This window comes from Suncus etruscus, chromosome 12 (assembly GCF_024139225.1).
Source record: "Suncus etruscus isolate mSunEtr1 chromosome 12, mSunEtr1.pri.cur, whole genome shotgun sequence".
Classification (NCBI taxonomy): domain Eukaryota; kingdom Metazoa; phylum Chordata; class Mammalia; order Eulipotyphla; family Soricidae; genus Suncus; species Suncus etruscus.
The window spans coordinates 94,378,173-94,401,345 of NC_064859.1; the positions used below are offsets into that span (position 1 = coordinate 94,378,173).

General features: G+C 50.2%; 1 protein-coding gene across 1 annotated transcript in view; it reads right to left on the reverse strand.

Moving 5' to 3' along the window:
* The window catches only part of ALK (ALK receptor tyrosine kinase), a 713,821-nt gene that overhangs the window by 29,305 nt on the left and 661,343 nt on the right, over positions 1-23,173 (reverse strand). Inside the window, exons 12-22 of the mRNA XM_049784231.1 lie at positions 17,018-17,180; positions 11,685-11,835; positions 7,746-7,877; positions 6,817-6,961; positions 4,669-4,851; positions 3,561-3,659; positions 3,074-3,226; positions 2,851-2,955; positions 1,459-1,645; positions 761-851; positions 600-664 (exon numbers count right to left, since the gene is read on the reverse strand). Coding sequence (XP_049640188.1) covers positions 600-664; positions 761-851; positions 1,459-1,645; positions 2,851-2,955; positions 3,074-3,226; positions 3,561-3,659; positions 4,669-4,851; positions 6,817-6,961; positions 7,746-7,877; positions 11,685-11,835; positions 17,018-17,180 — 1,474 coding nt within the window. The remainder of the gene's footprint in view (positions 1-599; positions 665-760; positions 852-1,458; positions 1,646-2,850; positions 2,956-3,073; positions 3,227-3,560; positions 3,660-4,668; positions 4,852-6,816; positions 6,962-7,745; positions 7,878-11,684; positions 11,836-17,017; positions 17,181-23,173) is intronic.

A 23,173-nucleotide genomic window follows, 5' to 3' on the forward strand; every position in this document is an offset into this window, starting at 1 on the left:
TGGACCCCAGAGGGAGATGCAGCAGGTGTGTGTGTGTGTGTGTGTGTGTGTGTGTGTGTGTGTGTGTGTGTGAGATAGGGGTACTGCTCTATCACCTTGCACCCATTATCCATGAGGGCCTTGTCAGAAGAGTCCCTGAAGGCTAGTTCTAGCTTCTCCTTAGTGTGCTGGAAGCTGGGAGAGAGGACTTTCCCTGCACCCCCTTGGGGGTAGCTTGAAGACCATGACCAGAGTGGAATAGTTAGATTGTCAACTGGGTAGATTATTTTTATTATTTATTGTTATGGTTTTATTTGAGGGGGGGCAGGCCCAGTGGTGCTCAGGCATTACTCCTGCTCTGAGCTCAGACATCACTCCTAGCACATTTTGGGAACCATATGGAATGCTGGGAATCGAACTTGCGTCAGTCATGTGCTAGGCAAATGCCCTCCTTGCTGTGCTATCCCTTTGGCCCTTGTTATTTTTTTATTTTTCTAAGCACCCACTAGGGCTGTTCACCTCTGGTGAAATCTGGGGGGATCCACACCATTTCCCTTGGAGACAGCTTTCTATAGAAATGTTTCCCATCCCAGGCAGGGGTGTTGTCTCCATATCTTTACCTGATGATCAGAGCCTCCATGAGGAAATCCAGTTCATCCTGTTCAGAACACACCTCCGGCAGCGTCTGAGCATAGGGGGTGAGGAGGTGGCGATGTGATCATCCCATCTGGGGTCAAGCCAGCCCAGAACTGCCCAGACCACAGGCACTACCGCCTCTTACCTTTACAGCCACTTGCAGGGGGCTGGGATCGGCGGGTGTACCCAACACCTGCCCTTCGTACACTTCTCCAAAGGCACCATGGCCCAGACCTCTGTGAGAAGAAGAAGACATGGGGAACAATCAGGAGAGAGACCCAGGTAAGGTTCATGTCCCCACAAATACAGTGAAACTTTTGGGGCCAGACCTTATCCTGCCAGCCAATCACGCTTTAGTTTCTGCAGACTAGAATATCTTGAAAGTTCCCAGGCAGGATTGGTGATGGGAGCTCCCTGTCTGCTATGACATTGGCCATAGAACCTGGCCAGTTGGGGTCACAGTTCCTCCTTGTCTCTGGCATTGATCTCACTTTGGCAGATACCCATGGGGGTGCTCAGCTGAGGAACATATGGAAAGGAGCATTTGGGTGCATCTGGGAGGCAGGGCCAGGAGATGGGGAAAGGGTTTGTGATGGTTGTGAAGAAAGTTCTGATCCTTCCTGTCTGATCTCTGTCATGGCATAACCCTCACGAAAAAGGAGGTGCTAAAAGGGACTTCCATGTGCCCACCAAATGCCCCCCAAAGACCACAACATGCTCCTTATGATCCTTATGAAGGAGGTTTTGTGGGGCTCTTGTCAGAGGAATCAGTGGTGCTTGGGGTGACATCCAGCCCTCTGGAGCCCTCCTTACACCCCTCCCCAGAGTGTCCGTAGCACTGACCGGATGAGGGTGATGTGCTTCCGGGGCACCTCCTTGAGGTCGCTGATGGAAGAGGTCTTGCCGGCGAAGCAGTAGTTGGGGTTGTAGTCGGTCATGATGGTGGAGGTGCGGAGCTTGCTCAGCTTGTACTCGGGGCTCTGCAACTCCAGCTGCATGGCTTGTAGCTCCTGGTGCTTCCGGCGGTACACTGTGGACAGATGGGCAGCTACATTGCAAGCTTCAGAAGCCCAGCAGGGGCCACTTCTTCTGGGAAGCTTCCCTGGTTGTCTGTTCCCTGAGCACTCCATGTGTTCCCCTGTGCATAGGTGTGGTCATGGATTTGATCTGACAAATGACAATACTGACAAAATGATGACCTTGTTACAAGTATACACTTATTTCAGGCGTCTCAAAGCAGTGCTCAGGGGGCCTGGGGGTTCTCCCTGGTGATTCTCAGCTCCCTGGGCCAGTGGGTCAATGCCACTGTTTCAAAGGCTGCATTGCTATTTGGACTGTGTGTTTTGGGAATTATTGAGTCATTCCATCACGGCTGGGAACCTCCACAGCCATGCCTGGTGGTGCTCAGGAGTCTCAGAGCTGCACCCCTTGATGCTTGGGCTGGGGTAGGGAGCTCACAAGGGACGAGGGCTTTTAAGAACATTCTAGAGAAGCCAGAGAGGGGCTGGAGAGATGGGGCAGTGGGTCAGACACTTGCTTTATAAGCAACCTACCTGGGTTCAATTCTGGCAACACATGAAGTCCCTAGAGCTCTGCTAGGATGGAGTAGGACCCACAGGGTGCAGAAGGACCAGAAGGAAAATATGGGCTATACCTTAGCAGGGGATTGTCCCCCAACTGGAGAAGGTCCCACCACCCTCTGCAGCCATGACGGTACCTTGAGTCTGAGGGAAACAGCTGGTTCCTCTAGAGGTCCCTCTGCTGCTTTACCCATGGTGATAACTCTCTTTTTTTGGACTGAGAAATTTTTCCAGAGACATTTTATACTTCAGTGTAGAAAATGATGCATACAAAGCAAACATTTACCAAGGATGAGTTGGTTTTCAAACAGATATTCTGCAATTCTGCTGTTCACCTATAAGACCTCCATCTGGGCTGCAACTGTAGTGTAAGCTTGGGAGCTCCTGGTGCTGGAGAGACTGTGCAGTGAGGAGGGCAGGTAAAGTGCTGGCCTTGCCTGTGGCTGACCCGGGTTCGATTCCCAGTACCCCACATGGTCCCCTGAACCCTACCAGAAGTGATCCCTGAGTGCACAGCCAGGAGGAATTTTTGAGCACCAAAGGGTGTGGCCCTCAAACGAAAACAATAATAACAACACAAGCTCAAATCCAGGGAATGGCATTGGGCCCCCATGCCCCAAAGCTCTTGGGGTGCCTCAGGACTTTGCCCACTCACCAATCATGATGCCAGAGAAAGCGAGCACCAGGGCAGCCACGAGAGCAGAGGTCACAACGGAGAGGATGAGAGAGAGAGGCAGGTGGGGCTCCCGGGTGGGGGACACTGGAAGAACAGGTCCCAAAGGGCACCGGTGACCACAGTGTCTCCTCTCAGGGACCTCCCAGCCAGAAATTCCCTTCAGCCCCCCAAAGGAGTTCCTGGAGTTCCATTTCTGTCTCACCAATGCAGGAGACCCCATCCTCAGCCAATGTGGTCCCGTGGTCACAGAAACAGATGACATGGTGACTCTCGGGGTCCATGTAGCAATCGTCCACCTCGCAGTGACTACAGTTGAGGTAATGCTTGATGCTCACCTCCCCGTGACCCTCCATCACTGGAGACAAGGAGGGAAACTGAGTCCAGAGACCCCTGGGAGCTGATCTCTCTACCTGGGTCCCCTGGCATTAGGAGTCTTCCTGATGAACCTGTGAGGCTCACCCAGATCAAGCATGTGTGTTTGGGTAGGTGGGGTGTGTTTGTGGGCGTTTGGGTGGGTGAAGCTCTGAGGGAAGTAGGGGTCATGGCATGGGGGCTCTGTTTCTGCCTGGCTTCAAAGAAATGCTCTGACTGAACCCAACCTGGGAGGGACCCACTGAAGCCTGACTACCCACTCCATCTGTGCCCCCTGACAATCGACCTGGTTGTGACCGTCATGGCAGAGGGGATACCTTTCAAAGGTGGGGTATAGAGAGTGCCCAGTGGGCTGATGAAGGACACTCCGTCCTCCCCATCCATCTCCGGGTCATTGCCTGACGCTGCATTGCCACCTGCAGTCAACCGAGAAGAGACAAACCAGAGGTGGGTTTGGGGGCAGAGATGGGCAGGAGCAGGGTAGGGGTGCAGTGAGGGTCCCTGGGGCAGGATGTGGAGGGAAGGGAAGTTTGATCACAGGAGCTGCCCTTGGGGGACCCAGTATAGTAACCCAGAGGCAGGGTCCCCTTTTCCCCCGGCCAGGGCTTGCATCCACCATGTCTGTCCCACTCTGCTAAGATGTAGCGAGTACAGTGTGTACTCGTGGAAAGTTCTAGGCTCTTCAGGCTGCTGTGGGAGTGGTTCTGAGCCCCCTGGATCAGCATTGGAGTGGGGAGGGGCTTTGCTTCAGGTTCCATCCCTCCTTTTCATTGGGGGCCTGAGTTAGCTTGGACACCCCCCCTTTGGGCTTCCCCACCTGTCCCCTGTTTCACAAGCATCATGCACACAGCAGCAAGCAAAGGGAAGACAGAACATCACATACCCACATGCATGGAACCCACATGGGGGAGGTAGGGAAGCCTCATCTCCCAGGCCCCTCCTTCCAGAAGGACTTTTTAGGTTTGCAGCACAGAGTGACCCAATACAGTCGAAAGCTCCACAGAAGCAGTACCTGGCCCCGGACAGTACGGGGTGCCCTTCTGGAAGCTGGGGACTGGGTTAGGACAGTGGGAAAGGGTAGACTGGTTATCTAAGAAGGCACAGCAGGGCACCCAAGGGGGGGCACCGGGTAGGGAGAGTCCAGCGCAGATGACATGCCAGCATGTCCTTGGGGGGAGGCTCAGAGAACGGTCTTGAGTTTTTGGTAGACTAAGGACCATAGGTGTTCCCATGATGATGCTTTGCTCACAAGGAAAATTGGAGGAGGATGTTGGCTCAGACCTGCCCCAAGCTGGGTGAGAGGCATGCAGAATGCCCAGTGGGTTAATACTCAGGGCAGGTGAGGGCTGGGGAAGATGGGGCAGGAAGAGGGGGTGGCTAGGAGTGGGAGGTTAGGGGGACACCATGAATGAGAATCGTCTTTACCTATATATCCTCCGCCTCCTCCGCCGGAGGAACACCCCCCGCCGCCCCCTCCGAACCCCCCTCTGGTCTCCCACCCCCACTTCTTCATGGCCTGGGGGCAGGAGTGGCCTCCGGTCGCGCCCTCCAGAAGAGACTTTCCGGACCACACCAAGGAGGTGTTGTCACTCCAGCCACCTCCGCCACCTGCAAAGAGAGAGGGGACAGAATTCAGAGGGAAGTCAGGAGCTGTCCTTTGGCCTCCGGATACCATGGTACATAAGTAGCTGAGACTCTGGGACCCTGGCAGGGATGGGGAAACACAGGCAGGGAGGTGGCCGGGTCTTGCAGTGCTTATTGGCTGGACTCGAAAGTGACCTGTGACCTTTTCAATCCTGACCTATGACCTCACCAGGACTTGGGGACAGTAAGAGTCACTGCTTGGGGTACTCCTTAGGCTCAGCAGAGTCAGCGAGTGTGTGGAAAGCTTTGTAAACTTGAACATGGGGATGGAGAGACCTTGGTGGCGGTGATAGCAAATTTCCACTCTGTTGGGCCCAGACCTCTCTGGGCTGAGTGACACTTGGCAACATGCAAAGTAGTTGCACCCAGGTCAGAACTGGGAAGGCTGATGGTGTAATGGTGGGGTTGAGGGGTGGGAGGCCTCTGGAGCTTTGCTTCCTGCCATGATGGAAGGATGGCAGAGGTGGCTGAGAGCTGTTCCCATGCAGGAAGCATGGGACACCCCACCTGCTAGCCCAGGAATTCCCTTTCGCCTCTCCCCTGCCCTACACGTGGCTCCTTTGACAATCCCACAGACCCTTTCTGTTCTTCAAATAGTGGCTGGGCAGAAGCCTTAAAGGTCAGCAGGTCTGGAAGGTTTCCTGAAGCAGAAGGGCAGCAAGGTGGGCAGCTGCAGGCAGAGAAGAAACAGGTATGGAATACTCTAGAAGGGAAGGAGCCAAGTTGCACAGTGGCCCTGGGGCCCACAGTCTTGGACTCTGCCTGCCAGACAGGCTGTTTATAGGGAGCTGTTTTCTGCAGGCAGGGTGGGGTGAGTAAATCTGGGGGCCTGAAGGCCAGTCAGGGCTGCATGTGGAAGAGGAAAGGCTCAAGGAAAGGTCCCCCAGGTCCATGTGAAGCCAGAAGAGGGGCTCCAGCACTGTGCAAGTGACAGAATTAGAGAAATCAGGGCAGGAGGGTCCAGCACTGGCCCCTCTCTCCCCTAGGTCTTCACCAAGGTGGCTTCTGACCTCTCCTATCCCCCTCTTACAGCCTTGAAGAAAATGTGTCAGTATGGGGGGGGGGGATCCAAATAAACCAGAAACCAAACAACAAATTCTAGAGCTGACTCAATCCATCTTGTTGGTGGGCAGGTGTGTGGCCTGCCCCCAAGCATATGCGAGGGCAGACACACACACACACACACACACACAACACAGATATAGACACACAAACAAACACATGCCTGGCAGGGAGGTCTAGTGTGTGCATGACTAAACTGTAAAGGTAGGGTGTGGCTGTGGGCATGACCATGTGGATTTAACTGTGGGTATGGCCATAGTTAGTGCATGGTCGTGGGATATGGTCATGGGGCAGGAGCGGGGTGTGTGGCCCTGGGCATGATTGTACAAATCTAAGAGTTTTGGAAGTTCATCCAAGAGCAAAGGGGTTTAGAAGGATGCTGGAGTTGGTGTATCTGGGGTCCAAGAGGGTACCTCCTCTCTGTTGACATCCTTTGACCAGCAATGGGGAGTCTCCATCTTAATGACCCTCTAATCGCTTGCCTTGGTCACCAGAGAAAGGAACCACTAGTCTCTCTTGAGTTGGCACAAAGGCTGTGTACCCCCTCACTGTGGGTCCCTTACTTCTGTATGGCTGCTGATAGGGACCGAAAGGCAGGAAGGAAATGCCAGAGGGTACTATCAGCAGAAGTGGCTTCTGGAGGCACCTGGGAGGCCACCTGAACTCCCACTTCTCTGAGGTAGGGAGGGATATATTTAGCTCACCCCTCAGCCCCCCAGCATGCTCTGTGGCCTCCCTGGGCCACTTGCACCGGGTTTGGAGATCCCTACTTGCCCCCAGTCTATAGACTGGACTCCAACTAGTGCCCAAGAAGGATTCTGTGGACCTGAAGAACATTCTGGAAGGAACCGGGGCTGCCAACTCTACCTGCGGCTCCAGAGTAGCCGTTGAGCCCGAGGACCAGGGAGTCATTCTCTAGCCTCTCTGGGTGGAAGGTGTGTTTCTTGGCCCCATAAGCTCTGCCACCACCGCCGGCCGCAATGATCAGGGGCACAGGTGCACCATCCTTCATCTGCAGGAGACATTTAAGGGACAATTAGGGCCTGGGTTTTTGAGCTCCCAACATCTTAACTCATCACTGTCATTCTCCCACCCCATCCCCCAGTCCCCTTGCACCCTGCTAGACCATCAGAGGCTCCAGAACAAAAACACTAGGACATTTCCACATCTGTGAAGCTGATGGACACCAGGAGGTAGGATTTCTGCTCACAAAACCCTTTTCCGGAAGCTTCCAGAAGGCCCTTAGAGCTCTGTGTGCTGTCAGTGAGAAGCAGGCTTCTGCCAGGTTTCCTGCTCCCCATTCTTTTTTTTTTTTTTTTTGGGCCACACCCGGCATTGCTCAGGGGTTACTCCTGGCTGTCTGCTCAGAAATAGCTCCTGGCAGGCACGGGGGACCCTATGGGACACCGGGATTTGAACCAACCACCTTTGGTCCTAGATCGGCTGCTTGCAAGGCAAACGCCACTGTGCTATCTCTCCGGACCCACTCCCCATTCTTAAGGGTCTCTTTGCCCTGCTTCCAAATTGGGGTAGGGGAGCTGGAAGTCTTGGTTTCTGCTCTAGTCATGATGTGAGGCTGGTGTGTGTGTGTGTGTGTGTGTGTGTGTGTGTGTGTGTGTGTGTGTGTGTAGTTTGGGTCACACAGGGCCACTGAGTGGGCCAGTGTGCCTGCTATCTCAGAGACAGTCAGGGCCTCCTACATGCGCCTGGGCCTCAGTTTTCCCCTATGGGGGTGTCAGGCTCCTGAGAGTTCTGAGACTACGATGCCCAGATGCCCAGGAAGGGGCCACCCTCACCTTAAAAACGTAGGTGGCTCCGCCCCCTCCACCGCCCCCTCCTGCCCACTCGTGCACGCTTCTGTTCACGCGCATCTCCTCCTCTATCACGTTGTTCTCGCCAATGCAGACTTTCTGAATCAACCGGTTCGTCTGTGGAGACAAAAGAAAGATTCTCTGGCTTGTGTCTAGGGCTCCCTGCAGCGAGACATGATGCCTTCTATGTTTCATGATATGGGCAGGGCAGGTGACCTCTCAAATAGCTGATGGGTGAGTGGAGGGAGTAAAACATAGAACACATATACATAGATAATGAGGCTGAAATACATGGGAGTTGGAAGAGAGAGAACTAGTTTCTGTTGAGTATTGATCAGGGTGGGTTGCCTGAACGAAGGGGCATTCAGTTTAATTCATGAAGGATAGGGAGTTTTAAAAGCAGAGAGTGAGAGAAAGCTGGGTTTTCCTGAGGGATGAGAGGGCAGCCCCAGTCTAGAAGAAGATGAGGAAAAGGGTATTTTGGGGGAAAGCATAAGAAGTCTTGCTGGCGCAGGAAGGCTCATGTTAGGGCAGAACCAGTCCAGGAGGGTCTGTGTGTATGATCTGGACTCTGAAGAGGAGTTGACAATGGCCCTGTGTGTGTATATGGGGAGGGCAAAGCCAGATTCAAGCCAGAGGCCTTGAATAAAGTCAGAGAAGGGGCCTGACTCCCCTCCAGGGCAGTGAGTATCCAGAAAAGTGTTTGAGAAAGTGATACCCATGAAGGACCCTGGGAAGAAAGAAATTAATGGGGACCAGACTAGCTTGTCTTGGGTAAATTAATCTCTTCATTATAGACCTTTGCTTACTACTGGACAATGGCCCCCTCCATCCCTGCAGGATTCCCATGCAACCCTAAACAGTGCACTTGGTGTTTGTGTGCAGGATGGGTCCTGGCCCCGCATTTGCAGAGGAGAATGAAGGCGATGGTGTTGAGGCTAGTGCCCCATGTGGGCTAGGGATCCAAGAGCTGCCTGTAATTGAGGACGGTTACCATCACCCATTTCCGAAGCCCACATAGAGTCCTGGGGTGGGGGGTTCCTGTGACCTGATCTCCCTGCTGTGAGGAGGAAGATGGCTATGCTGTCTTCAGCAAAAGCCTGCTCCCCTAAGATGTGCTTCTGAAGTGTTGGTATGCATAGAATGTATAGGGATCTAACACAAGACCAGTAGTTTAGCTCCTGCAGGGACCTGGAATGTCACGAGGTATTTTCTATGTTCCCTGCAGCAAAGGATGGTGGGTTCCAGGTGGTCAGCACTCTCTTGTGGGCAAACTCTGGGCTGTGTTGGAGATAGGACTTGGGAGAAACTGAAGAAGCAGAGTTGGGGTGGTGGTGGTCATGGTAATGTCAATGGTAATGGCGATGGTAAGGGTAATAGTGATGATGATAGTAGTGATGGCAATTGGTGGTGTAATGATGGTGTTGGTGATGGTAATGGTGTTGGTGATGGTGGTGGTGGCGATGGTGGGGCCAGTGCATATGGCAGTGCTGGTGGTTATGGCTATGGTAGTGATGGCATTGGTGATGGTAGTAGTAGGTGATGGTGAAGATGGTATTGGTGCTGGTGATGCTGATGGTATTGGTGATATTGCTAGTGATGTTGGTTTTGATGGTATTGGTGTCGGTCTTGGTGATGGTGGTGGTGATAGAATGGTCATGATAGTGTTGATGGCACTGGTGGTGATGATGGTGGTGGTCAATGGTGGTGGTAATAGTATGGTCATGATAGTGGTGATGGCATTGGTGATGATGATGGTTGATAATGGTGGTGGTCATGGTTGTAATCATGATGATGGCAATGGTGGTAGTGATGGTCATGTTGATAGTGATGGTGATGGTATTGGTGATGCTGATGGTGAAAGTAATAGTGATGATGATAGTGTTGGCGACGGTGGTGGTGGTGGTGATGTTGCTAACAATGTTGGTTTTGATGGTATTGGCATTGGTCTTGGTAATGGTGGTAGTGATAGTACTGGTCATGATAGTTTTGATGGCACCGGTGGTGGTGATGGTATTGGTAATGGTGGTGGTCATGGTGGTAATCGTGATGATAGCAATGGCAGTAGTGATGGTCATGTTGATAGTGATGGTGATGGCATTGGTGATGCTGGTGGTAATGCTGATCGTGAAGGTAATAGTGATGATGATAGTAGTGTTGGCAATGGTGGTGTAATGGTGGTGGTGGTGTAATGATGGTGGTGGTGATGGTAATGGTGTTGGTGATGGTGGTGGTGGTGACGGTGAGACCAGTGCATATGGCAGTGGTGGTGGTTATATGTGTGTGTCCTGTATGTCTCTGTGATTTCCAGCAGCTGGACACTCTTCCAGCTTAAGCATGGCCAGGCACACAGGAAAAGCATCTCTACACATGGGCAGTTGAACCAGGAAGGGTGCCAATTCTGCTATTCAGTTTAGTCTCCAGTGTGCCTTCTCTACACCTAGGCAGGGAGGTTGAGACATTGACTCTTGATGGTTCTTTCCTTTCCCCGTGACCCCAAGATTTGGATTTCTTTTAGGTATCCCCACTGCTATGCCCGGCCTGACCAACAGGGGGCTGCCCTCCAGTCCTGGCTGAGAATCCTCAGCTTAGGGAGCAAACGCCCCAGTTTATTCACAGAGTTTGAAGAGCAGCGAGTAGGTTGATTAATAAAATGATAAAGCGCAGCAACCCAGAGGAACAAGTAGATTACAATTGAATTAAAAAAAAAAGACACAGTCCTGTGAAAAGACATAACTGATTACAATCCAATCAAGTAAAAGTCCCCTGCAGAAGTCCATGCAATCTTTCTGCTTAGATGAAAGAATTACATTAGCACTCAATAAATTCCTGGGAAAATTACAGCAGCCTGTAATTTAATGACTTAATATATTATATCAGCTTGGAAAAGTCCTGATTATAGTTACTAAATAAAAGTTGGCCCCTGCCAGCTTCCCTATTGTTTTGTTTTACCCCCACAAAAGGGGGCTTGAGGTGAGGGATAGTGTGGTGTGGAGGTCTCTGCTCTGCTCCCAGCTCGGGTCTCACCCCCATGAGTTTCCTATGTGGAACTGAACTGTCCTCTCTGCAGCCCTGGCTCCCACCCTACCCTCCTAGGTTGCTTTGGGGCAGGAGCTACATGGAAACTTGGACTAGGGCCCAGGAGTGAAGCTCACAGCCAGGGCATAGCTGGAGACTCTCCCTCTACCCATACAGGAAAGCACCTGGGAGCTGAGGCTGGGATGGCTGCAGTTGTGTCTCAGGCCTTCGAGATCCCCCAAGGGTGTAAGGTAGTTTTCCTTCCTGTCCTTCACAGCTTGATCCCCCAGGTCCAGAGGACCATTGGACAGGTTGCCCCATCCCTGGGGCTGCAGAGAACAGCCGTTTGGGTAGCCTAGAAATGAACCCTAAATGGGAAGGGAAAGAGGGTCACAGGGATGGAGGCTCAATGCAGGCAGCAAGAGGAGCCCCGAGCCCATCTGCCTGTGCCTGCGACTTGAGAAGTGTCCCCTCTGCTAGCATCTGCCAATGGGGTGTCTGAACATAGGGTGGGGGAAGCGAGCTGGGCGGTTTCTCTTAGAGTTGTTGCTTAAAAACTGTTTTTAGTTTTAGATGCATGAAAAGGAGAAGCTGATGGAACATACATCCTGGGAGGTCTCAAGGGCAAAACACAAGGACTTGAGAGCTGGCAAGATGGCAGTGAGGTTCAGCTTGTGCTGCCTCCGAGGACCCCATTCTCATGAAAGGGTCACCCAGGAAACCCAGGTCAGGCTCCTGTGGGAGAAAACCATCAAAGCCACCATCCCCTTTTCTCATGTACCCCAGTCTTCATGAGAAGTGGGAAGGGAGGAGTATTTGTGTCCCTGCAGCCCCGTGCCTGCTGGAGGTGGCTTCTTGGGGTGGCCCTTTCCGGACCGAGTTTGGAAGACAGCTGCAAGCACTCACGCTGGGGCATGCATCTTCGCCCTGCTGGCCCACCAGGATGTACAGCGTGTCATCCTTCTCCAGGTGGAAGATGCCCAGGACCGACACACCATGGGACCGCATCATGGGGCTCCGTCCCCCGCGCCCGCCGGCTGCGCCATAGCCTGAGATGCTGCAAGAAGACAGAGCCTGTTGGGAGGATGGACCCTGGAAGGATGCCCCACCCACCCCACATGGGGTGCCAGGGTTTTCCTGGCATCTGAACAGGCCTATGGGGTCAGCGAGGAGGGTGCCCCCGCAAGTGAGGGACACTCAGGGCTCACAGGGTCACAGGTTGGAAGACTGAATATTAGTGAGGGTCCAGGAGAGGGAGGAGGAGAGGGGAGAGAGAGAGAAGAGGGAGGGAGAAGGGAGGGAGTGAGGAGGAAGAAAGGGTAGGAGAGAGAAGAGGGAAAGAAAGGATGGAGGGAAGGAGAGAAAGAAGAGAAAGGGAGGAGGGAGGTGGATAGAGAGGAGGAAGGAGAAGGAAGGAAAAAGGGAGAGGAAAGAGGAAAAGAGAGAGGGAGGAAGAGTGAGGAGGAAGATGGGGATGAAGGGCAGAGGATGGAGAGAGGGAGAAGACCTAGGCTGGAGAAAGCGAAAGTGGGCATGAGAAGGAGATTGTCCTAATGTGCTTCTCTGGGGTGTGGAGTGCCCTGAGGTCCCACAGAGATTTTTGTCCTTCTCCCACATGTAGGAACTCCAGTGACTTCTGAGGAGAAACTGCCCTTTCCAGCCATATCTGTAAAATGGGCCCAAGGAGAACGCCTCCTTTCAGCATGGAGGAAGGGAGGTCTTGTGAGGGTTTGGGGGAGACAGGAACTGAGTGTACACAGCATGGATCCATGACTAGGGCAGTGGGGAGTTTGCTCATGAGGACCATGTGAGCAGACGGGTCACACCTCCACTGGTTCAGAACACAGTGGCTCCTTAGAAAGAAGGTGACAAAGACCCTGCAGGCTGAGAAGACATGGAGGTGGAAGTCTTTGCATCCAGAGGAAATGAGGGGCACCCTTGGGGTACAAATTTATGTCTTGAAGGAAGCTCACCCAGGCACCAGGCATCCCAAGCCCTGAAGACCTGCTTGCTTGGAAAAGGACAACCCTTGGGGGATCCCACTGCTGCACCAAGTGTCGCCTCTTCTGCTTCTTTCTCCAGCTGCCAGCAATAGGCACCAATCTGAGCACCCTAGTCAATAGCCCAAAAAGGCTACCATTGAGCCAAATGATCAAAATGATGCTACTGAAGGAACCATTCCTGACCTGGCTTTTCCCTCCCTTCACCTGCCTTCATTCCTCTTCCTGTCACTGGCCACTAGGTGTGGGCAGGAGATGAGATGGGAGGAGAATAAGTGGTGGTGGTGCTGGCTATAACAGGACAGTCAGGCTCACTCCTGATCAGAGAGATGCTGGTAAGACCCAGGGCAATTGCAATGACAACCAGGTATCAACAGCTAGACTCAGTGCCTGAGAATGGCCCCTATTTCTAGTGGACTGGGTTGAAGGTTAATGGGGAGCTGGTCATTGCATAAATGGGAGGGGTCCTGGGAATGGGGTTGTCTTCCTGAGGAGTCCTCTGAGGTCTCAAAATCAACAGTTAAGTCTTTGGCAGTCACAGAGGTGGCAGTGAAATATGCACAATAGGAAAATCCAGGGCTGTGATGTAGAAGCATCTGGAGCCCTGATTAAGGAGAGAGAAGAGAGAATCCTCTCCTGCCTTTGTTGAGGAGGGCCTGAGCCAGCACTTCCCTAAAGGCAGAGCCCCAAACCACTGGTTTTCCCTAGGCTTGGCCCTGCTGGTCTGACTCATAGTTGTGAGACCCTCGGTGGTTGTCAACATTTTTTTTCCTTTTTTTAAATTTTATTTAAACACCTTGATTACATATATGATTGTGTTTGGGGTCAACATTTTTGAAACTCCAGTTCCTTCATTTACAAAAACAAGATAATAATTTCCACGTGCAAGGGGACAGTGGAGAGCGCTCAGGGGTTACTCCTGGCTCTATGCTCAGAAATCACTCCTGGCAGGCCCGGGGGTCCATATGGGATGCTGGGATTTGAACATCCTTCTGCATGCAAGGCAAATGCCTTACCTCCTTGCTATCTCTTCGGGAGAGGCCATTTTCCTTGCATGTGGCCCATATGGTTGGGTTCCTTCCCCAGCATTCTGTATGTCCCCTCCCTCCAGACTGCCAGGTATGATCCCTGAGTATAGAACCAGCAGGCGTAAGCCTTGAGCTGTCGGGTATGACTCCCCACTAAAAAAAAATCAAATAAGGTTCCAGAGCAGTGGTGCAGTAGTATGACGTTTGCCTTGCACGTGACTGACCCAGACTGACCCAGCATGAACCGTGGTTCAATCCTTGGTGTCCCATATGATCCCCAGAACCAGGAGCAATTTCTGAGTGCAAAGCCAGAAGTAACCCTTGAGTGTCACTGGGTGTGGCCCCCAAACAAAAAATAAACAAATCAAATCAAATACAATCTACCTAGACAGATGGTCACCAGAGTCAAATGAGAAATGACCAGCAGGGGCCTAAATCTGTGTGTGGAGGGAAGATAGGGACACAAAATCTGCTATGCTCCAGGGATGAGCCTGTACATGCTTCCCAAGGGGATTTACTTCTGGGAAACAGAAGTGGGTTAGTCAGGGGGCTTTGATCTGCAGAGAATCAGTTTCCAGTGGGGACCCTCTTGTTGCACAAAGACCTTCCTGCCATAGAATAATGACACCCGCATCTCCCAGGCCTGCTTCTTTCTGCTTCTCCACTAGCAGCCACCCCTGAATCTCCAGCCACCCAAAGGGGAAGAAGGGAGGGGAATCAGGAACTCCAATTGGCTGGAAATGACAACTCTTGCTCTCCACAAACCATGAAGGCTTTTCATTATTATTGTCATCCCTACCCCCACATCTTTCTCCCCCTCATCCCATGTCCCCTGGCCAACACCAGTGCTTATTGGGTTTGCATTCTGTGTTATTGACTATGAGCTATTGTTACCTGATGTAATTGAGTTGTGAATCTTCTTTAAATAAGGAATTAGCAGCAAATCAAAGTGACTGCCTGCTGGATCCTGAAATGAGAGTGGAGCTCTGGGGGCTGCTGGGGATTTGGGGGGGGGGTAGTTGTTGGGAGATTTTTGGTGGAGGTGGGCAGAACTGCTATCTCTTCTGCCCACCCTCTGGACTCTGCCTTTAACTGCCAGTGGGAGCAGGGGTGAGCACATTCCTGTCATGTCTGGGGTCTCCTCTGTGACACTGGGTGAGGCCCAGGAAGTGTCTGTGCAAATTAGGTTCCTAGGGGCTCATTTTCCTGTGTAGTTGGACTCTTTAAATGGGCCATCTGAGCCACTGGGTGTCACCCCAGGGGGTAGGGATGTCAGTAGTTGTGGGATGTGCTCCTTGCTACCCAAGTTGCCTTCTGGAACATTCCAATGAGTAAGGGTCACGTGGTCTGTGTTGTTCTTTGCCTTCTTGAGCACCCTGGCCTGAGGGCTTAGAGTAAAGGAATTGGGAGATACTTGTTTGCAACCATGCCTCTGCTCAGGGCCTGGGGATAGCCAAGGCTGTGTGTGTGTGTGTGTGTGTGTGTGTGTGTGTGTGTGATACTTATTTGCAACCATGCCTCTGCTCAGGGCCTGGGGATAGCCAAGGTAGTGTGTGTGTGTGTGTGTGTGTGTGTGTGTGTGTGTGTGTGTGTGTGTGTGAGATACTTATTTGCAACCATGCCTCTGCTCAGGGCCTGGGGATAGCCAAGGTAGTGTGTGTGTGTGTGTGTGTGTGTGTGTGTGTGTGTGTATGTGTGTGTGTGTGTGTGTGACCCAATCATCATTCTATGGAATGTTGATCTTTGCAGTGGCCCTACTCCTGGACATTCCCTGCCCTGTATTCTTCATGGTCCAACTTTCTACACAGCAAATTTGACAATGGAACAAGTTGGAACCCCATGCACATGGCAAACTTTTTGGCAGTATTGAGAACTTTGAGCCCCTCAACTCTGGCTCCCTCATCTCTCTCTCTCTCTCTGCAGATTCTCTGTGCCCTCAAAAAGTACTGTGGATGTTTGTGGATCAGGTAGATAAAGTCTCCTGAAGCTGCTCCCATGGTTTGGTCTGGGGTCAGGTGGGAAGATGGTTGGGTGGGTACCAACTGGCACAACTGTAGCCCAGAGCAGCCCAAAGGGTGTGTGGGGTCCACCAGGAGGTAAGGCTTCTGGAACATGACTTTGGAGGATCAAATGAACCCCCACCCCTGAGAAATGCATGTGTTTTGGGCCTGCGTTTATGGGTTGGAGCTGGTCTGGGGTGATTGGGGAAAGACTGAAGACTGGGCTGGAGGTTGAGACAGAGAAGGAAGGAGGGAGAGAAGGAAGAGGAGGTGAGAGAGGGAGGGAGAAAGGAGAGAGGGAAGCAAAGGAAGAACAAAGAGGTGAGAGAGGGAGGAGGGAAGAAGAGAGGGAGGGAAAAAGAAGGCAATGGCAACCTCATTCTGAGTGATGACTAGATCCAAGCACTGAGTTACTCAGAACCCATCCACCCCATTCTGTGGTGTGGCTGAGACTCTCTCCAGCCTGCATCTTCTTCCCCACATCCAAGCTACTTCTGTGAATCCCACATGTGGCTGTCACTCTAGCCATAGCCCTGACTACATGTCACCACTCATAGCTCCACCTGCCCCTATCATGGGTTGTCACCTTGGACCTGCCTTCCCCTTCCCCTGTTTTCCCCTCATCCTCTGTCCTCCTCTCTTCCACTCCCATCCTCCCCTTCACATCCCCCACATCCTCTCCGTTCATCCACCATGGTTCCCTCATGCCTATGGAAATTCCAACACTTCTTCACCCTGCCCCATCTCTTCACCTGAACCCCAAGTCTGGTGTGGTCTCTCTGGATTTTTTTGTGATCGTTGTTCTTTTTGGGCTACACCTAATACTGTTAAGGCTCTATATTATTCCACAAGTACTGCCAAGAGTGAACCCTGAGCTCAGAGCCTTGAGTACTGCTGGATGTGGCCCCAAAGGAACAAAGAAAACAAAACCAGAAGAATGCTTTGAAGATAGTTACTGTCTCCACAGAATCTCCATAGGTGGTCTCTGGGCTCTGTGAGGATGGAGGATTCAACTTCCCTTGGGCTTATTCCAGTCAACCTTATCCCCCCATCTCCAGCCCTTATAACACTAAAGGCCAGCAATTCTGAGCTTAGTTGTGCCTGGGGACTTCAGGATTAGGCACCCACAATGGGTCCTCTTATCTCCTCTTCAGGTGGATTTCCCTAGTCTCTCCCCCCTTACTCAGTGCATACCTGTAGGTGTCACATACCTGTAGGTGTCGGTGGCTGGAACCTTCCAGGTTTGGATGCCCTTCAGGGGCCCCTCGCTCCCCACAAGCACGCTCAGGTTAGAGTTCCTGTAGGCATTGTTGCACTGGGCTTGTGTGGGACCATGGGGCCCACTAGCCCCACACGTGGTGAAGAGCCAGTGTGCTGTGGCAAAAGAGGAGAGACCATTACTCACGTGCCTAGCTCCTCTCCTCCCCAGGCCTCCATGGACTGACTCTGAGCTGCCTGCTCCATGGTTACAAGGCATATACCAAAAGGCCATCAGAGCTGGGCAAGACCCACGTATCAGTCACTCATCGTAGAAATTTCAGTCGAGGATCTGCTATGTGCCGACTGATCGAAGGGAGGGACATGCTAGAAGCCTAGTTAGGAAGAATAAAAACTATTCAGAACAAGACAACATAACATATCCAAAATGGAGCAGATCATGCTAATCTCATGTCATCAGAAATCACACTCTTGGGTCTCCCAGAAATGGAATATTAAAAGCAATGTATTGAAAATTGTCATTAGTGAAAACAGCCACATGACAGGCTCCTTTCCTCCTCTAATGGACGTGGGTTGGCGTTGAACCTTACCCTCCTGCCTTGTACGACTTCTTTGCCCTGACTCTCTTCTAGAAAAGCCTTTTATTTTGTACAGATCCTCCAAAATGTTTCTCATCTGCTAGATTGAATGCTGCCTGATTTAAATATGTTTCTTAAAGTACATTTATTCGAACAATCCAATTAAAAAAATATCAGTATGCCTCAGCAACAAGAAATACAGGACACTAAGAAAAACCATCACTGGGTCATTTTGGTATGTCATGGTCTCTGGGCTGAGATCTCTGCAGTCTTCTCAGGTTGGGGCAGGTTGAGTCCCCTCCCTACCATGAAGCCCAGAGCCTCACTCACAAGTAACCTCCTTAGCATATAAATGACACAGCTTCACAGCTCCATCACTAAGTTCAAAGAGATCCCAAGTTATTGAATCTTCTCGGTTCTGAGACACACAGCCACACATGTGGCTATGCGATGCCTCCAAATTCCACATTACCAATAGCTCAGTAGAAGCACAGCAAATTAGATGAAAAGGTTGCATAAAAGCTCACTAAGCTCAATGAATGAAAATAATCACACAGAAAGCTCAAATAGCACCAAACCATTCAGTAAATCCTTGGACAAAGACATTAGTCACTCCGGTGTGAGATATATGTTATAACAAGGAATATAGAGTAAATGTTTTGAACCTGTTAAGAGGACGAATTGAGGGGTACTGAGAAATTAGGGGCATTGGTGGAGGGAAGGACACCAGTGGTGGTTTTGGCATTGGAACATTGAATATCTGAAAGAACTGTATTATCAGGGGTCTTCAAACTTTTTAAAGTGGGGGCCAGATTATGGTCCCTTAGAGAGATGGAGGGCCGGACTATAGGAGCTACTAATTCCTACTCACACTGCACATATCTTATATAAATAAAATGAAAACCATTTATAAATAAACAGATCACGCACCAGTATTTCAATGGGAACTGTGGGCCTGCTTTTGGCTAATGAGATGGTCAATGTCCGGTTCCATATTTGTCACTGCCAGCCGTAACAAGTGATGCAAGTGGGCATCAGTTAATCTTGATCTGGTTGGAGATTGCAGATGTTTTATTCTTGAAAAAGTCTGTTCACAGGCATAAGTGCTACCAAAGATGGTTAACATTTTGAGTGCATGGTTCCTGATATTTGGATATAATTGAGTGTATATGCTGGCAAGCATCTTGGCAAACAAACAGCGCTCACGGCTGGCGGGCCGAATGAGACTCCTCTGCGGCCGCATGTGGCCCACGGGCTGTAGTTTGAAGACCCCTGGTATTATGAACATCTTTTAAAATCATGGCATGCAATTAAGAAAGGAAGAACATGTGTTCGTGTATGTGTGCACATGCTGGCATGTATGACTTTTTTTTTCTGGTGGTTTTTTTGATCACACCCCGCAGTGCTCAGGGATTCCTCCTGGCTCCATGCTCAGAAATTGCTCCTGGCAGGCATGGGGGACCATATGGGACGCTGGGATTTGAACCGATGACCTTCTGTATGAAAGGCAAACGCCTTACCTCCATGCTATCTCTCCGGCCCCCATGTATAACTTCTGAGGAGAAAAAGAAAGATTCTTTTTGGTTGAGATAGATCTGGAAGGCCATGGGGTATCCTCTCTGTATCCATTAAGCTCAGGAGAGTACCTGTGCTACTCTGGAACTGTATTCCAAAGTTGGAGCATCAGCATCTATGTACCTTGACATGGAGTCACTCCCAGGCCTTCCACGTCCAGGATTCATGAAACAGCCCAAGAGCCTTTACTCTGGCTTTGTCCCTCTGCAGATCCTCATCAGGGATTCTTCACAAGCAATTGGCTTTGGAATGACAAAAACAACTTGGGAGCTGTCCAGGAGATATAGGGGGTGATTAATGGGGAGCCAATTGCATTTGTCTTTGCTTGTTGTGCTCTTTTCCCTTCTTACACTCCGCATCACTCTGTCCTCGCTTGGAGATCCCAGAGTTTTTAAGTGATCTTCTGGGGGTGCCTTGGGAATGCTCAGCACCTCCATCCATGACCCCACCTCTAGGCCAGTTCTTCTCAAGCTTCCTGTCTTTGATTCTGGCACTATCTGAAGGCCACACTTCTCATATTTTTACAACCTATAAAAACTTTCCAGAAAAATGTGCTCCTGATAAAAGTATTTTTACTGAAAGCATACCAATCTCATTATAAGATTACAGAAATTATTTCTTTTGAAAGAAATTAGGTTGAATTTTACCTACAGCAAATGACGGGGAAATTAATGTGGGTGTACCCTGCTTTGTTCACTTCTATGTTTAAGTAAAATCTTTTGGAAGACTTTCAGCAAATTTAACGCGGCAGATATGAAAGGTTATTAAATTGGTAATTATAACTAGTCAGACGAAGATTATACTGGGAAGCCTTGATAATCTAAAAACTAGGTCAGTTGTGGGTGGAGGGGATGGAGAGTTAGTGCCAAGACCTCAAGGTCAAATGACTCAGGTTCTAGCCAAGGTTCCAGCATGTACAGTGACTCTGCACTATACTCAAGATTTTCCAGCTGCATTTTCTTCCTGATGAAGGTGATGGTGTCTGTTTGGTTTTTGAAGGTCAGAAGGTTACTTCTCCCATGTGACCAACTCATTGTCAACTTTCTGACCTCTTGACAACCTAGTTCCAAGGACTAACTTTTCATTGAAGGCAGCCTTGGGCAGCCAACACTTTACCTGCTCTGATGCCCAAATCTATACATGTGGACTGTCTTTGAAGGAAGTGAAAATGTCATGGGCTTCACATCCAGCAAGAATACCTGGGTTCAGGGACAACTTCATCACTTATTGATGTGGGAACTTGGTGATTTCCTGCCTCAATAAAAGAGACTGGATTGGTGTGAGGGTTAAGGAAATCAATGGGCAGGAAATGGCATTGTAAAATCCCAAATTGTCAAAGTACAAGTTGGGTCAATGGCTCAAGCCTACACACAAGAGATGCTAAGACTTCCTATGGGAAATGTGGCCAAAGGGACTTCTGAAAAAGTTCCAGATCCTAAACAAAGAGCAACAAAAATGAAAGCCCAGTAATTTTCTTAAAAACCCTGGTATAGGGTTTCCTGAAGTAGAAGAACCTAGAAATTATTCAAACAGTGTAGGAGAGCAGTGAGAGTAGATTTTAGTTAAGGCAGATGGAGTTAAAACCATGAGAGGGTACACACTGGGTAGGTTTTCAGAACTGTCTCTGGGGGTGGAAGGTATTGGGCACAATGGCAGTTGAGCATATCCAACTTATGAAGGGAAGAGAACTTGCCAGAGGGGCTTTAGGGGCTGAAAGAGCCAAGGAAGCCTTTGAGGGAGGGTTTTGCTTCCTGGCTTGTTGCCTGCTTCTGGGTATGCACATGGCACTCTATGATCAGGGCCAATTTAGACTGTGCCCCTTGACAAGTCAGTGCTGCATTGTCATGCAGGTATTCAATGCCTTTAAACTCACATCAATTTACCAGTTCTGTAAGTAGAGCCACAATTTTCCCTTAAACCAGCAGGAAACTTAAGTTCAGAGAAGCCAGTCACTGGCCTACCGTGCAGAGTGAAGACCTGGCCAAGCCAACTGTGAGCATTCCTCACAGGTCAAGCTCATCACTCTGAAAGGTACTGGGGTCAATGGGAAATCCTCAGACAACCTCTTTGTGGGTTTGTTTTTCTTTTTCTTTTTTCTTCTAGAAATGAGACCGGAAAGGCAAGCAGATAGTACAGGCTCTGATTCCTGCCAGATATGGTCTCCAAATATTGCTATGTAGACCAGTACCAGATTCTCTGCCCCTTTTACCCAACTGCCAGCCTGATTGGCTGTGAATCACCAAAACTGACCCACGGGGATTGATTCCTGGCACTACATGGTTCCCTAAGTATCAAGAAATACAGTCTTGGATACCCTCAAACAACACCAGTTTCAGCCCAAAGGCCTCAAGCACTACCCAAAATGACCCTAGAGGAAACTGGCACAGCTGGGATGACCAAGATAATACCTGGAACTACAGGCCCATTCATTGAACTGCTGGTCCAGTTGACCAAGAAATATTGGTGGGAATAACAGAACCCCCAGGCACCTCTTGGTACCCCAATAAGAAAGTAAATAAAAAATGAGTCTGAGACTCAGTTAAAGCCAGGAGAGACCACAGCAAGATTGCTCATACCTGGAGAGTTTGGGTCTGTCAGACCACCATGAGGGGACAATGAGAGTCTCAGGGTATCACAGGTTCTTTAGTAGGTGGACAGACCTACAACCCCTAAAAGTCTCCAAAGGCATCAATCAGGGCCCTTCAAGTGTAAATATGAGAAGTCCATAGGCATAAGCTAGGGAATGCCAGTGATAAGATAAGTGTCATGGGAACTGTGAGGAACAGAAGGTGCCACAGGGGAAGTTGGTAAGTGAACTGCTTCCAGGTCAGAAGCAAGCATACAAGAGGGGTTAGGTCAGAAGCCCAGTAGAAACAATATTGATGTTCGGAGAGAAGAGCTGGGTCTCAGTGAGACTAGAGGTGAGCTGAATGTGACTCTGAGTTGCTGATCGAAGCTCCAGTGACCCCATTGCCTCATGTCTCTGGTACTGTAGAACAGTGAAAAGCTCCTGTGAAGAGCCTGGACTGGGAGTAGTGAAATGGGGAAGTCTGTTCTCTCTCTCTCTCTCTCTCTCTCTCTCTCTCTCTCTCTCCCCCTCTCTCTCTTCCTCTCGTCCTCTCCCTCTCCCCCTCTCTCTCGTCCTCTCTCTCTCGTTCTCTCTCTCTCCCTCTCTCTCTTTCTCTCCCGCTCCCCCTCTCTCTCTTCCTCTCTCTCTCTCTCTCTCTCTCTCTCTCTCTCTCTCTCTCTCTCCCCTCTCTCTCTCGGGGGGGGGAGCACACCCAGTGATTCTCGTGGGTTACTCCTGCCTCTGTGCTCAGAAATTACTCCTGGCAGGCTCGCGGGACACTATGGGATGTCGGGGATCAAATCCGGGTTGGACATGTGCAAGGCAAATGCCCTACTGCTGTGCCAATACTCCAGCCCCTATTTCTTCTTTTCTTTCAAAAAAAAAAAAAAGCCCCAAAGGATTGCATTAAAATTCACTTATGCAAAGAAATAAATAAAAAGAACATTTCTGTCTTGTGCTTACTTATAGCTCACGCTGAAAATGGAGTTTAGCACTCCTTCACATCCCAAATGCATCAAGGACCCACAAACATCAACAAGAGAACAACTCCATTAAGCACTAATTTCACTTTAAGTATATTACAACACCCTCTAAGAAGAAACAAATCAATTAGGAATAACCGGCACAATGCTAAAAAAAAAAAAAAAAGGCTAGATGCTGATTGTACTGGTTTTATTACTGTGCCAAAGCCATCTCATCTACTTAATTCCACAGAAAGAAATAAAACGTGATGATAAGGACAGGAAATTCTTCCACATCACCATTTGTCACAATGATAAGGATCGACTCCTTCTGAAAGTCTGTGGAGCAGCCCTAGATCCAGGGACCATTTGGATCCTGGGACACAGAACTGGATTTATCTCTATTTGCTGGCTGAGCTGAGTTTCACAGGGGAGTGGTGGCATATTGACCCATATTTATGGGCA